This window comes from Oryctolagus cuniculus, chromosome 2 (genome assembly GCF_964237555.1).
Source record: "Oryctolagus cuniculus chromosome 2, mOryCun1.1, whole genome shotgun sequence".
Lineage (NCBI taxonomy): Eukaryota > Metazoa > Chordata > Mammalia > Lagomorpha > Leporidae > Oryctolagus > Oryctolagus cuniculus.
Window position 1 is genome coordinate 117244251 of NC_091433.1, and position 16016 is coordinate 117260266.

A 16016-nucleotide genomic window follows, 5' to 3' on the forward strand; every position below is an offset into this window, starting at 1 on the left:
CTGCCCCTGCATCCTAAAGGCTACGTGGCTGCCGAGCTCTGACACGCTGGATTCCTGCATCTCCAACAAAACCAAACCAAGCCGCTGACCAAGGCTACCTTCCCGATTTTGTGCCAAGAAGCCTAGGAAAATCAGCTCCCCTGCATATCTCCCTCCCTCTCTTCTCTGCACAGACCTCCTAGCCGTCACCATGGGCTACCCTCTGCTGCCCTCCCAGGCACATTAAGGAGCTGGATCAGAAGCAGTCAGGACTTGAACATGCTGGTGTTGCATGTGGCAGCCTAACCTGTGGTACAACTAGCAGGCCAGGCCCTAGGGATTTTTTTTTTTTTTTTAATTTGACAGGCAGAGTGACCAAGAAGGAAGCAGAGACAGAAACAGTTAAGTTCTTCCACCTGTTTATTCACTCCCCAAATGGTCACAACAGGGCTGGTCTAGGCCAATGCCAGGAGCCTGGAACTCTATCTGGGTTTCCTACATGGGTGCAGGGACCTGAGTACTTGGGCCACCTTCCACTGCTTTCCCTGGTGTATGAGCAGTGAGCTGGATCAGAAGTGGAGCAGTTGGGACTTGAATGGTGCTGACATGGGATGCCAACACTGCAAGCAGCAGCTTAACCTGTTGTGGCACCATGCTGGCTCTGGAAATAGTCTTCAAAAGTGACAAGAGTAAGTGCTGTGCTCAGTGGCTTTGACAATATTTTTAGATTTATGGAGTATTGTTAAGTCTCCCGTGAAGGACCTAAGCCCTTTTCTTTTTTTAAGGTTTATTTGAAAGGCAGAGTTACAGAAAGGCAGAGGCAAAGAGAGAGAGAGATCTTTTATCCACTGGTTCACTCCCTAAATGGCCACAACGGCCGGAGCTGGGCCCATCTGAAGCCAGGAGCCAGGAGCTTCTTCTGGGTCTCCCATGCTGGTGCAAAGGCCTAAGCACTTGGGCCATCGTCAACTGCTTTCTCAGGCCATAGCAGAGAGCTGGATCAGAAGTGGAGCAGCCGGGTCTCAAACCGGTGCCCATATGGGATGCTGGCACTGCAGGTGACAGCTTTACCTGCTATACCACAGTGCTGGTCCCTAAATCCCTTAAGAAAAATGTACAGATTGGGGCCAGCGCTGTGGCATAGTAGGTAAAACCACTGCCTACAGTGCTAACATCCCACATGGGCACCAGTTAGAGTTCTGGCTGCTCCACTTCTGATCCAGCCCTCTGCTATGGCCTAGAAAAGCAGTACAAGATGGTCTAAGTCCTTGGGCCCCTGTACCTGTGTGAGAGACCCAGAGGAAGCTCCTGGCTTCGGATCAGCACAGCTCTGGACGTTGCAGCCATCTGGGAGTGAACCAGCGGATGGAAGACCTCTCTCTCTGCCTCTCTGTAACCTGTAACTCTGCCTTCAAGTAAATAAACAAATCTTTAAAAAAAAAAAAAGAAAAATGTACAGATTAAAATTTCTGCACCTGTTTTCAGAGGGTCCACACATCTCCTCAAACCAGTCTGTCCACCAAGATGACTACAACTTAAAAACTTCAGCCTGCATTACTGTTGATGTCCCAAGGTCTGACGCCATGAGCATGATGTGGTCTGGAAAATATTACCCAGGGCGTGCCCAGGGCGCTTGCTCCTCCCCTGCAAGGGGCTCCCAGGACTCCTGTGGACCATGAGCCAAGGGCAGCACATTCAGGGCTGGGCGGCTGCGTTAGCCTCACAGGCTCGGCAAGCTATGGGGATTTGGGGGAAAGGAACCACCTGACTTGACACTCACCCCAGAGTGGAGGCTGAGCTGCAGCTCCGCCTGCCCACCCCACCCCACCCCAGCCATCTCATTGTCAGCTGAAGGCCAGGCTGGAGAAAGTGACAGGAATGAAGAATTAGCTCAGGCTGGGCAAAGATGGCCCAAGGCCACCTGCAGGGTTTGGCAATAGTGCATGCCCGAGGCATCCAGACACCAGCCAGGGGTTCCTTTCCATCCCCGGGTGGCCGTCGGTGGTCCCTGCCTCTGTGATGGGTCTGCCTCCCGTGAGTCAGACTTGGTAACAGTCTTCCATAGCTCCACTTGAGGACAGGACAGGGGAAGTACTCTGGCCTGGAGGCCCTTTCATGAGGGAGCAACAGAGCCAGGCTGCCCCAGAAGCAAGTGCAGGGAAGGCCCTGTGCGGTACCTGCCACCGTGTGATCCTAGCAAGAGCCAGGGCCTCCTCAACCGCCAGCTGGCGTGTGCGGGGAAGCTGGGGCCTGCGAGGGCAACCAAGGTGGGGTGGACGTCACTTGAACTCAGTGGGAATTTGCCCACGGCATAGGCAGCTTCTCTGCTGGAGCACATGGCCGGGCTGGGGCCTCCATACACCCCATGCATGCAGTACCTGGCACTAGCCCGGCCCTGGAACGATGGGGCCAAGGGAAAACACTTGTGACCCTTAAACGAGAAGAGTTCTTTATTGGAAAAGTGCCGGTGTGCAGACTTCCTCTTCCCTCCACCCACTGGAAAGACGCCCTCCTGACACAGTGCCTAGCCTCCATGGGAGGAAGCCCCAGCTCCTGGCTTGAGGACAGGGCAGCCCCCAGGGGCTGAAAGCCCATTTCTAGATGGTAAGTACTGGAGGGGGGGGCTGAGAAAGAGCAAGGTGGGAGGTGTGAGGCCTGAGGGCCCAGAGGGGCCCTGATGCTGCCCTGTGGCTGCAGGAGAGGAAGGCCCACGCTCACTGGAGCTCTCAGCACCTTGCCCTGGACTATGCTGCCTCCTGCTGGCTGTTGCCACTGCCCTCTTCCCTGTCTCAATTCTACCTAATGCCCAGTTGCCAGTCAGGACTGTGGCTGCCTTGAGAATCCTTTCTGTGTGGGGCTATGTGGAGGATGCACACAGTGCTGTTGCACTCATGGCCTGGAACCCACCCTGCAGCCGGCAGCCCCACTGACACTGAGGCAAGATTCTCCCCGCCCCAGAGGCAGGTCTGCCCTCACGCCTCCTGCCGGCCCAGGGTGTTCTGGACATGGCCTGCCATGCGCTGCTCTGAAAGCCCCTGCGGCCCAGCCTTCAAGTCTTTCCGTTGCTCCGCTGCGGTGGGGCAGCGTCAGATCAGCCCGGAGCCTTCAGCTGAGTGAGCCTGCAGGTCACACACGCCTGTGAAGGTGAGGTCCTTGGCGTGAGGGGCTTGTGGCCCAGGGCACTTCTGGGCCCCCAACAAGGAGGCCTGGCCCTTTGACACCCCAGCCAGGTAGATGTCCAGGGTCTTGAGCAGCCGTCGTGGGCTCTTCTTGGCTAACACTTCCAGGTCTGGAGCAGAGAGGATTAAGGGAGGGAGGCTGGGGAGCGCTTTGGACAGCACAGTCGTTAGAGCCTCCAGCCTAGCACTTCTAGGGAACAGCCACAACCCCTACCAAGAGAGATAAAGGCAAACAAGTCTCCAAAGACAGAGGGCCCACTGGAGAGGGAGGAGGAGGACACTGGCCTCGGAGACCACACACTCCACATTGTCCGGGAAAATCGTGACTGAACGGTCAGGCTGCCTGCCGGCCCCTGGCTTCCAGGTTAGATTCATGCAATCACCTCCTCTTCATCAGGCCCGAAAGGGAGGAGGGTGGTGGTGGACAGCGGCCAAGGGCAGACTCCAGAGGAGGCCGGATGGATGGAGTGGGGTGGGGAACTGCAGCTCCGCCCTGGGGTGTCTGAGCCTCGGCCACTGCAGTAGAGGGAGCTCACCTTTGAGGACAAAGCCCGAGTCTGAGATGGTCTTCTCCTGGGTCCTCCAGACGTGGGCGAGCCGGAGGAAAGTGGCCGCATAGAAGCTGTTCACTACGGGGATGACCTTCTGCTGCCGGTTACACTCCCTAAGGACAGGGAGATGTCTGCTCAGCTCCCGCAGGGGAGCCAGCCCGGACCCAGGACACCCCCTCCTCTGGGGCCGGGGTGTCCAGGCCCCCCAGTTCCTGCAGGTGAGGAACAGGCTGAGGAGCTGGAAGCAGGCAAGGGAGCGAATCAGGTTCCGCTGGGCCTCTCACTACTCACCTGGACAGACATTCCTCCCTCAGGGCCTGGATGGCGATGCGGGTGATGTTCACGGACATCAGACAGAACGGGAACTGCTGCAACGGAGGGGCCGGTGTGTCAGTGGCAACCCCAGCCCCAGCTCTCACTGGCAGCCTCGCATGGCCCGCAGGGAGTCACGGCCCCAGAGGCCAAGCCGACATTGTTGTTGCTCGCACTTAGTTTTCCAAATAATCTTCCCGTCTTCCAGAAGGGAAGCTAAGGCTCCATGCCCTTACGTAACTTGTGCCAGGTGTGGGAACCGGGTTCCACCCGGGCTGGTTGCTCCGCCGCAGGCACGCAGGAGCCCTGCGGAGCTCTCCAGCCTCCTCAGCAGCTCCGCTCCTTAGCTCTCCGTGGCCGTCCCCAGCTGTGCTGCTGCCGGGACCAGGCGAGCTCTCGGCGCTGGGATGAACACGGAGGAGTGGGACTCAGCCCTTTAACTCCGTGGTCCTCCAGGTGATTCTGGTGATCTGGCTGCTCAGGGGCGCCCCATGTGGAAGCACACAGAGAAGATGCAAGCAAGCAGAAAGCCAGTCTCACTAAGGGCACCCCACCTCTCCACAACGCACACAAGGGCTATGCAGGTCCAGCCGGGAGAATGCGGCAGGGAGCATGGCAGGGGTCTTCACCAAGACGGCCTCGGCATCCCCTGGGAGGGTCCACTTTACTGCTTTAGTTTTGGAGAGGCAATTTCCTTTATTTTTTTAAAAAAAAAATCATTTTCGATGCGTGGGGTGGAGGGTAGGGGGCAGGCTGCTCCTGTCCTCTGGTTCATTCTCCAAATGGCCACAACAGCCTGGCTGGGCTACACATAAGCCAGGAGCCAGGAGTTTGGTCCAGGTCTCCCACAGGAGGGGCAGGGACCCAACTATTTGAGCCATCATCACTTCCTCCTAGGGTCTGCATTAGAGGTAGCTGTAGTTAGGAGCTGGAGCTGGGTATTGAACCTGACATTGACATGAGACATGGTGTCTTATGCAGCATCTTAATGGCTAGGCCTAATGCCTGCTTGACAGGTTCCTTCTTATTCTTTAACAACAATGAAACCAAGCATATTTCTAAATGGAAGAGCTTCCCCTGGGGAATCTGTAGACATGACTTATTAGCTTCCTCTGGCGCAAATAAACAAGAACGTCCACTGTGAGGGCCATGTGAGTCAGCGTATTCCTGGGTGCAGAAGAGAGCCAAAGTCTATGTACCCCACCTGCTTCCCAAGAGAAGAAAAACCCACTATATACGACACAGATCTAGGCTGTCCAGTAAGCCAGTACCTGGCTAATGTAGTTATGTAAGAGTAAACTAATTAAAATTAGGGCTGGCATGGTGGCGTGGTAGGTAAAGCTGCCACCTGCAATGCTAGCATCCCATAAGCGTGCCAGTTCCAGTCCCAACTGCTCCACTTCCGATCCAGCTCCCTGCTAATGGCCTGGGAAAAGCAGTGGAAGATGGCCCAATGTTTGGGCTCCTGCCACCCACATGGGAGACCCGGAAGAAGCTTCCGGCTCGGCTTCAGTCTGGCCCAGCCCTGGCTACTGCAGCAATCTGGGGAATGAACCAGCAATGGAAGATCTCTCTCTCTCTGCCTCCCCTCTCTTGTAACTCTGATTTTCAAGTAAGTTAATCCTTAAAAATTAAATCAGGTAAAACATCCAGCTCCTGAGTTGCATTACTCAAATTTCAAGTACTCAGTAGTCTCATGTGCTTAGTAACTATTCATTTACTTAAAGCGACATTTATTAACATATTTATTTACTTAAAGGTTTTATTTTACTTTTAAGGATTTATTTTGAAAGAGTTATATATATATATATATATATATATATATATATATATATATATATATATATAAGAGAGAGAGAGAGAGAGAATTTTCCATGTACTGGTTCACTCCTCAGTTGGCCACAATGGCCAGGGCTGGGCCTGACCAAAGCCAGAAGCCAGGGTCTCTCCCATGTGGGTGGCAAGGTCTCAAGAAGTTGGGCCATATTCCACTGCTTTTCCTAGGCCATTAGCAGGGAGCTTGATCAGAAGTGGAGTAGCTGGGACTCAAACTGGCACACATATGGGATGCCGGCATCATAGGTGGCAGCTTTAATTATTACAGCACAATGCTGGCCCCTTTAATGTTTTAATTATTTATTTATTTATTTATTTATTTATTTGAAAGGTAGAGTAAAAGAGACAGGGAGAGAGAGAGACAGACACAAATCGTTTATCTGTTGGTTTATTCCCGAAATGCCTATAATAGCCAGGGCCAGGCAAGGCTGACCAAAGCCCAGGGCCTAGACCTCCATTCGGGTCTGCCATGTGGGTGGCAGAAACTCAAACATTTAGGCCACCATCTGCTGCCTCGCAGGTGCATTAGCAGGATGCTGGGTCAGAAGTAGAGGAGCCAGGACTCAAATCAGCACTCTGATGGGTTTTGAAATCCCAAGCATAACCTGCTATGCCACACCCCCATCTCTAGATGGCGCACATCTGTCCATCAAGTAGACAGAGCATTTCGATACTGCAGAAAGCTCTAATGAACAGCCCCGGATGCAGGGCTGCTGGCTGCACAGCCTTTCTCAGGCTCTTCCATGACACCCTGGTTCCAGATCTTGGCCTGGCGACCTGCAAGCTATGTGTCCCTGGGAAGGCCACCTAACCCCTAGGGCCCTCAGCCTTCCCATCTCTAAAAATCAAAAAGGAAATAAACTGAGGGCCATGTAGGAAAGAGTAAAGGCTTGATGCAGGAGATGTGAGACTGCTGTCTTTAGAAAGCCCTGCTTACAAGGTTGGCCCATGGTGGCATCTAGGTGCTTGGACTCTGAGATGGCTCCCACCATTCCCCAGCTGATAGGCGTGGCTCACTGTTCCTGAACTGCTTGTACTGGACACCTGCCTTCCCTCTGTGACTCTGGAATTCTGGTATGTACTAGGCAGAGACTGCCGGCCCAGGCAGACCCCAATAAAAACCTTGGGGACTGGGGGCAGGCATTTGGCATAACAGTTAAGTTGCTGCTTGGGACGCCTGCATCCCATATCGGAGTGCTCCTCTGCTTCCGATCCAGCTTCCTGCCAACCTGTACCCTGGGAGGCTGCAGGTAACAGTTCAAATATTTGGGTTCCTGCCATCCACGTGGAAGACTAGGATTGGCCTCCAGGCTCCTAGCTTTGGCCTGGCCCAGCCCTGGCTATTGCAGGCATTTGGGGGGTAAGCCAGTGGATGAAAAATCTCTCTCTTTCTGCCTTTCAAATAAACAAAAAATTTAAAAACAGATTTTTAAAAAAGATTTATTTGTTTATTTATTTATTTGAAAGTCAGAGTTACACAGCGAAAGAAGGAGAGGCAGAGAAAGAGGGTCTTCCATCTGCTGGTTCACTCCCGAACTGGCCGCAATGGCCGGAGCTAAGCCGATCCAAAGCAAGGTGCCAGGAGCTTCTTCCGGTTCTCCCACACAGGTACAGGAGCCCAAGGACTTGGGCCATCTTCTACTGCTTTCCCAGGCTATAGCAGAGAGCTGGATCGGAAGTGGAGCAGCTGGGACTCAGACCGGTGCCCACATTGGATGCCAGCACTGCAGGCAGTGGTTTTACCCGCTATGCCACAGTGCTGGCCCCCATAAAAACAGATTTACTAGGTGTTTCTCCCCAAAAATATAGAAATAAAAAATTATCTAAGTGGCAGAAACTGTATGACTATTTGTTTTGCATTCAAGAAGTTTTGGTTTCAAGAAGGGATCTACGTGGCTGGTGCCGCGGCTCACTAGGCTAATCCTCTGCCTGCGGTGCCGGCACACCGGGTTGTAGTCCCGGTTGGGGCGCCGGATTCTATCCCGCTGCTCCTCTTCCAGTCCAGCTCTCTGCTGTGGCCCAAAAGTGCAGTGGAGGATGGCCCAAGTCCTTGGACTTTTCACCCATGTGGGAGACCAGGAGAAGCACCTGGCTCCTGGCTTTGGATCAGCGTGGTACGCCAGCTGCAGCGGCCATTGGAGAGTGAACCAACGGAAAAAGGAAGACCTTTCTCTGTGTCTCTCTCTCACTGTCCACTCTGCCTGCCAAAACGGGGCCGGCGCTGGGCACAGTGGGTTAATGCCCTGCCCTGAAGTGCCAGCACCCCTGGGATAGCAAGGAGAAGATGGCCCAAGTCCTTGGGCCCCTGCACCCACATGAGAGACCCAGAAGAAGCTCCTGGCTCCTGATCGGCACAGCTCTGGCCGTTGCAGCCATCTGGGGAATGAACCAGCGGATGGAAGACCTCTCTGACTCTACCTCTCTCCGTAACTCTCTCAAGTAATAAATAAAAAATAAATCTTAAAAAAAAAAGAAAAAGAGAAAGGATCTACTTTACTAATGCATGTATTTGTGCAGACTTGTATCCAGCTAATTTTAAAAATATAAGATGTGGGGCCGGTGTTGTATTGTAGTGGGTTAAACCGCTGCATGTGACACAGCATCACATATGGGTTTGAGTCCCGGTTCAAGTCCCAGCTGCTCCACTTCGGATCCCAATCTCTGCTATGGCCTGGGAAGGCAGTAGAAGATGGCCCAAGTACTTGGGCTCCTGAACCTGCATGGGAGACCCAAAAGAAGCTCCTGGCTCCTTGTTTTGGATCAGCTTAGCTCTGGCCATTGCAGCCAACTGGGGCGTGAACCAGTGGATGGAAGACTCTCTGCCTCTCCTCTCTCTGTATAACTCTCTCAAACAAATAAATAAATCTTTTTTTTTTTTCTTTTTTTTCAAAAAGCTTACTGCCTTGTGGCTGGCGTGTTAGAGTAGGTTAAGCTGCTTCTTGCAACATTGGCATCCGGTATTGCAGTCCCAGTTCAAGTCCTGGCTGCCCCACTTGCCGATCCAGCTCCCTGCTAATGTGCCTGGGAAGGCAGTGAAGATGGCCCCTGGCACCCACGCGGGAGACCGGGATGGAGCTTCAGACTCCTGGCTTCAGCCTGGCCCAGGTGTGGGCATTGTGGCTATTCAGGGAGTGAACCAGTGGATGGAAGATATTTTTCTCTTTGCCTCTCTATGTCAATAAAACTTTCAAATAAATAAAACGGAACTTAAAAAAAAATATTGTCTTGTCTCTGTTGGAAGGAGCTTTGTTTTGTTTACCAATATGTACCTGGAGCCCACAAAAATAATAGCACAGGGGGCATTGAATAAATCCTTGTGCAGTGAATGAATGAATTCCAGGTCCCACAAGTCTGGGATAGACAAATGGAAGGAACACGGGTCAAATCTGTTTTCTAAAATGGCGGCACCATCCCCTCTTACCGCTTAGGAAAGCTATCAGACCCAACCCCAAAGGCAGGTCTGGACAGAGCCCCAGGGGCTCCCTCTCCTACAGAGTCAGGAGGAGCTCCCAGCGCTGCCAGCACTTCCTCAGGGAGGGCAGAGAGCTGACACAGCGACACCCCTGCTGTGCCCAGTGCTTTCGTGCACTGGCTCGTGTCATTTTCCCAGGGAGCCAACTGAAGTCTCTATGCCCACCTTGCAGGTGAGGAACCAAGGCTCTGAGGAGGTGAGGGACTTGCTTCCACACACAGGTAATTAGTGGGCAAGGGCAGAGTCCAACCCAGGTCAGACAGGCTAGGAAGCCCGTTCCGGGTTTTCCTCTGCTGTCCTCAGAGCCCTCAGCAGTCACAGCTCCCCCAGTGCTCAGGTCCTGGCTCCCCACCAAAGCCCACCTGGATGTGATGCCGAGACAGGCGGAAGATCTCCTGTGCCATCAGCCAGGTCTTTGAGTCCATCACCAGGTAGAGCAGATGCAGGAGGGCAAGGAAGCCTGCCCCTCTCAGGTCTGTGGCTGGATTTGCTCCTGTGAAAGAAACCACAGGACGCGGGATGCCAAGGTGAGCAATGCTTAATGAAGTTCTGTTCCCTTGACCTTCAAGGGCTTGATCTGGAAGGCTGCCCTGACAGTGGCCTCTTCCCTGCCCTATAGGAGTGCAAGTACAGGTCCATACAGCCCTGTGGGACCAAACAAGGGGTCGCCCAGAGCTCCGCGGGCAGCCTCCTGCATTCTTCTTGCTGCTACATATGATCCTATGCATTCTTTCTCCATACAACGGGGCAGATCCTTCACAAAGCAAGACTGAACTTCTGGTTCTGGGGCAAGATGAGGAATGCAGTTCTCCCTATTCTCCTGCTGCTACAAGCCGCGGACACTAATACAGGAAGCAGTCTTTCAGATGACTCTAAAAGGTGGAGAAGGAGGACAGCCTGGCTGGGGACCTTGAGAGCTGAGACACGACATTGAGTTTCCCGGGTCTCGTATGTCTGATATGTCCTGACTGTGCCAGAGAAGGCAGCGACCCAGGAATGTCAATGGAAGCAGGCTACAGCTTGAATGTGGAAACGTAACCCCTAATTCATCTGGTCGTCACGTTTGGAGTGCGGCCTTTGGGAAGCAACTGGGATCAGATGAGGGCTCCCTGGTGTCTTAGAGGAGGGCAGAGCGGAGCTGACACAGTTGCAGTCTCACCACGTGATGCCCTCTGTGTGTTACGATGCAGTAAGAAGGCCCTCACCAGGTGTGTAATCCCCTCCCTCAAGATATCCATGTCCTAAGGGGTCAAAAAGGATAAAGACTGCAGGGAGAATGAAGGCTGCAAATCAGCGGTTTACCCTGGATTATCTGGGTGGATCAAGGTAATCAGAGGGTGCTTCAAAGTGGAAGAGAGAGGCAGAAGCATAGAGCCAGAGAAAGACATGAGGAGAGAAGGAATCGGGCCCAGAGACACTGTCTCTGGCTTTGAGGATGGAGGAATGTAGGTGGCGCTCAGAATCTGGAAGACAAGAGCTTCCACCCAGGAACCCAGCGCTGCGGGATCTGTGTCAGGTTTCTCCACTACAGACCAACAAGCTAAGCAATAAGTTTGTGTTGTTCCATTTATTTTATTTTATAAAAATATTTATTTGAAAGGCAGAGTGACAGAGAGAGGGAGATATATATATATATAGAGAGAGAGAGACAAAGAGTATAATCTTCCATTTTGCTGGTTCATTCCCCAAATGCCTGCAAGAGCCAGGGCTGGGTCGGGCTGAAGCCAGGCTGAAGCCAGGAGCCAGGAGCACTATCTGGGTCTCCCACATGGGTGCAGGGACCTAAGTACTGCAGCCATCATCCACTGTCTTCCCAGGCACATGAGCAGGAATGCTGGATCAGAATCAAACCAGCAGTCTGAACTGGGGTGTGAATGTCCCAAGTGGTTTGATACTCAGCTCTGGCTCCTTCAGCTTCAGCTTCCTGTCAGTGTGGCAGTGATGGCTCAAGTAATTGGATTCCTGTCATCCATAATCCAGGAAAACCTGGATTGATCCTCACAATGACCCAGTCCGAGTCACTATGGGAATTTTGGGAATGTACCAGCAGATGGAAGCTCTTCAATCAATCAATCAATAAACAGTCAATGATTTAGCATTTGTGTCAAAAGTAAACACAGCTGAAATTTTACCAAATTTGGCAAGACATTAAATCTATAGATTCAAGAAGTTGAGCTGGGGCCGGCACTGGGGCACAGCGGGTTAAAGCCCTAGCCTGAAGCACCGGCACCCCATATGGGTGCCAGTTCAAGACCTGGCTGCTCCATTTCCGATCCAGCTCTCTGCTATGGCCTGGGAAAGCAGAAGATGGCCCAAGTCCTTGGGCCCCTGAACTCGTGTGGGAGACCCGGAAGAAGCTCCTGGCTCCTGGCTTTGGATCAGCACAGCTCCGGCCGTTGCGGCCAATTGGGGAGTGAACCAGCGGATGGAAGACCTCTCTCTCTCTCTCTCTTTCTCTGCCTGTCCTCTCTCTGTGTAACTGACTTTCAAATAAAAATAAATAAATCTTTAAAAAAGAAGTTGAGTTAACCCCAAGCAGGATAAGCCCAACGAGATCCACACAGTGACCACTAAAGACAAAGAAAAGAGGCCGGCGCCACGGCTCACTAGGCTAATCCTCCACCTTGCGGCCCCGGCACACCGGGTGCTAGTCCCAGTTGCCCCTCTTCCAGGCCAGCTCTCTGCTGTGGCCAGGGAGTGCAGTGGAGAATGGCCCAAGTGCTTGGGCCCTGCACCCCATGGGAGACCAGGATAAGTACCTGGCTCCTGCCATCGGATCAGCGCAGTGCGCTGGCTGCAGTGCGCCGGCCGTGGCGGCCATTGGAGGGTGAACCAACGGCAAAGGAAGACCTTTCTCTCTGTCTCTCTCTCTCACTGTCCACTCTGCCTGTCAAAAAAAAAAAAAAAAAGAAAAAAAAAGAAAAAAAAGAAATCAATCTTAAAAAAAAAAAAAAAGACAAAGAAAAGATCTTGAAAACAAGGGAGAAGAAAAGTAACTCCTTACCTGTGAAGGACAAAGCAGTTACAGGGCAATGAGTTTCTCAAATAAATAAATCTTAAAAAAATTCTTAAATAAAGAAAACTAAGATGATTTATTGCCATTAGATCAATCCTAACAGAACAGCTATTCTTTTTTTTTTTTTTCCAAGAACAGGAAGTTCTTGAAGGAAAATGAAGAGAGAATCTTGGAATATCAGGAAGAAAGAAAGAACATGCAAATAACTACACAGATAAATACAATAGACTTTCCTTCTCCCCCAGAGTTTTAAAAATTATGATTGATGATTGAAATACAAATCATAAAACATTATATTTCTTTTTAATTTATTTATTTTTTAAATTTGAAATTTATTTATAAGGCAGAATAACAGAAAAGAGGACACAGAGAGAGCAAGCAATTTTCCACCTGCTGGTTCTCTCTCCAAATGGCTATAATGGCTGGGGCTGGGCCAGGCTGAAGCCAGGAGCCAGGAGCTTCTTCCGGGTTTCCCACATGTGTGTAGAGGTCCAAACACTTGGTCCATCCTCTGTTGCTTTTCCAGGTACATCAGCAGGGAGCTGGATTGGAAGTGATATAGCTGGGGCTTTTTTTTTTTTTTTTTTTTGACAGGCAGAGTGGACAGTGAGAGAGAGAGACAGGGAGAAAGGTCTTCCTCTACCGTTGGTTCACCCTCCAATGGCCGCTGTGGCTGGCGCGCTGCGGCCGGCACACTATGCTGATCCGAAGCCAGGAGCCAGGTGCTTCTCCTGGTTTCCCGAGCAGGTGCAGGGCCCAAGCACTTGGGCCATCCTCCACTGCACTCCCGGGCCACAGCAGAGAGGTGGACTAGAAGATGGGCAACTAGGACAGAATCCGGTGCCCCGACTGGGACTAGAACCCGGTGTGCCGGCGCCGCAGGCGGAGGATTAGCCTATTGAGCTGCGGCGCTGACCACAGCTGGGTCTTGAACTGGGGCCCATACTGGATGCTGGCATCATAGGTAGAGGCTTAATCTGCTATGCCACAATGCTGGCCCCAGATCATAACATTATCTAAAGTGAGTTTAAATATAGAGAGGACATATTTAATATAGTTACATTATAGAAGAGGGAGAGGACAGGGGTATAAATATGCTGCCAACACGAATAGATTACCATGAAGTATGAGTGTCTAAATTAAGATATTTTCTGGGGTGGGGATTTGGCACAGTGGTTAAGATGCCACTTGGGATGTCTGCATCCCATGTCAGAGTTGCTGGGTTCAAGTCCAGGCTCCACTTCTAATTGCAGCTTCCTGCTAATGTGCACCCTAGGAAGCACTAGGTGACGGCTCAGCACTTACATCCCTGCCACCCACATGGAAGATCCAGATTGAGTTTGGGGCTCTTGGCTTTAGTTTGGCTCAGCCCTAGGTGTTGTGGGCATTTGGGTGGTGAACCAGTGGATGGAAGATATTTCTTTCAGTCTGTTGCTCTTTCTCTATAACTCTTTCAAATAAATAAATCTTAAAAAAAAAAAAAGGAATTCCAGGTGGGTAGGTATTGTGATGCAGCAGGTTAGGCTGCCACTTGGGACTCCTGCATCCCACATTGAAATGCCAATCTGGGGCCGGCGCTGTGGCGTAGCGGGTAAAGCCACTGCCTGCAGTGTTAGCATCCCACAAGGGCGCCAGTTCGAGTCCCGGCTGCTCCACTGCCAATCTAGCTCTCTGCTATGGCCTGGGAAAGCAGCGGAAGATGGCCCAAGTCCTTGGTCCCCTGCACCTATGTGGGAGACCCAGCAGAAGCTTCTGGCTCCTGGCTTTGGATCGGCAGAGCTCCAGTCATTGCAGCCAATGGAGGAGTAAACCAGTGGATGGAAGACCTCTCTCTTTCTCTGTAACTCTACATTTCAAATAAATAAATAAATCTTAAAAAAAAATGGCAATCTGAATCCTGGATACTCTGCACTTCTGTTCCAGCTTCCTGCTAATGCTCCTCAGAGGCAGCAGATGATGGCCTGGTGACTTGAGTCCCTGCCACCCACATGGAGGCCTGATGGAGTTCCTGGCTCCTGGCCTTCGCCTGGCCCACCCTGGGATGTTGCAGGCATTTGGTGAATGAATCAGTAGATGGAAGATTGGTCTCTCTCTTTCTCCTCTACCTTTCAAATAAATAGGTAACTCTTTAAAAAAAATTCTAGAGACTGGCATCAGGGAGTCAGCTAACTGGCTGGATAGATATGGGGCAGGTGTTTGGTACAACAATTAAGTTACCACTTGGGATACCCACATTCTATACTGGAGTGCTTGGGTTTGAGCCCTGGCTTCATTCCTGATTCCGGCTTCCCGGGAGGCAGGAGGTGATGGTTCAAATAGTTGGCTCCCTGCCACTCATGAATTCTGAGCTCCTGGCTTCAATCTGACCCAGCCACAGATGTTTTTTGGGCATTTGGGGAGTGAATGAGTGAATGAGATCTCTCTCTCTTCCTTTTAAATAAATAAAATAAATATATACATATTTAATATGTATATATTAATAATATACACATATTTAAATTGCTGGACCTCAGATACAGAAAGACTTTAGGGCCACCAGCCTTAAATAGTCAAGCTGAACACAAAAGGAACCATTGTCTGGCCTGGAATTCACGACCAGCAGCTATAAAGGGCAGAGGTCAAGGACAGATAGACTACCACCTGGCCAGTCTCAAGATGCTTATCAGAACGGACCAGGGGAATCTGCCCACAGCCAACAAAGTGGTTATCTTCCTGGAGCCCCCCTCAACCACCCTCTCTCCTTTAACAAGTCCTCCTGCTAACTAGAGAACCTGAGATCGTCTTTGGGATACAGAGTCCACCATCTCCTCAAGTGGACGGCCTCTTGAATAAGCCATCAACCTTGTCCCTCGAGTACTGGCTTTAGTACAAATCATTTTAACTCAAAAAATACTATATAATAAAATTTTCATCAGTATTCAATAAAAAAGAGGGAAAAAAGCCTCCAAATAAGCCAAATTCTGTCCATATCACTAGATATGCTTCACAGTGGCCTGCAGGGCCATAAGGAGACCTTTCTGGTCTCAAGAATGCTGTACCTCAGGGCCTTTGCATGTGCTGTGCCCTCCTCCTGGAACTCTCCCCCCCATCCTGCCTCACAGTGCCTGTGTGGCTGGAAGAGCACCATCTGGCCTCTCACTCCAGCCCTGGATTAGGGGCAAAGGAGAGAAGATGAGCTGCTCCTCCTCTCTTACCCTGAAAGCCCAGGTCTTCCCAGTGGTCTCCGTGCAGGGCGCAGTCAAACTTGGAGCCAGTCAGCTTCTTGTAGATGGTCTGCAGGACTCGGCCATGCATTGGGTCTTGGCTATCCAGGCCACCTGCCTCAAAACATACCCACAGTCTGCTAGATTGCCTGTCACGGAACACTGGGTGCTTCTCAGAGAGCGGTCGATGTGGACTCTGCTCAAGACCCTTTTTAGCTCCCCTTTCACCCACCAATGAGGTACATGCGAGAGCCCTGGTTTTGCCTTAGCCACAGGGTGGACAGACAGCGCTCTCCGCCTGACCACACATGCAGCCCCCACGCACTCACATTGAGCAATGGTCAGAACCAAGTCCCTTTCTTCCCGAAGGCCCTGGTGTAGCTTTGGAGGCCCGAAGAGGCAGTGCCGGAGGGCAGCGAGCCCGGTCCTTCGAACGGTTGGCTGGATTCTTTTCTGGGGAGGAAGGAG

At 51.6% G+C, this 16016-nt stretch overlaps 1 protein-coding gene across 4 annotated transcripts in view; it reads right to left on the minus strand.

Moving 5' to 3' along the window:
• Nucleotides 1-2411: 2411 nt before the first annotated feature.
• ELMOD3 (ELMO domain containing 3) overlaps nucleotides 2412-16016 on the minus strand; it is a 30583-nt gene continuing 16978 nt past the window's right edge. For 2 of the 4 annotated variants that reach the window (XM_008254179.4, XM_070068847.1), the window contains 6 exons: nucleotides 15878-16001; nucleotides 15540-15662; nucleotides 9692-9822; nucleotides 4001-4074; nucleotides 3695-3822; nucleotides 2412-3268 (listed from right to left, as the gene is read on the minus strand). In XM_008254179.4, the coding sequence (XP_008252401.1) occupies nucleotides 3066-3268; nucleotides 3695-3822; nucleotides 4001-4074; nucleotides 9692-9822; nucleotides 15540-15662; nucleotides 15878-16001 (783 nt within the window). In that variant the 3' untranslated portion in view covers nucleotides 2412-3065. Of the gene's footprint in view, nucleotides 3269-3694; nucleotides 3823-4000; nucleotides 4078-9691; nucleotides 9823-15539; nucleotides 15663-15877; nucleotides 16002-16016 lie in introns of all 4 variants that reach the window. The other 2 variants (XM_002709676.5, XM_070068846.1) reach the window with 1 other exon arrangement.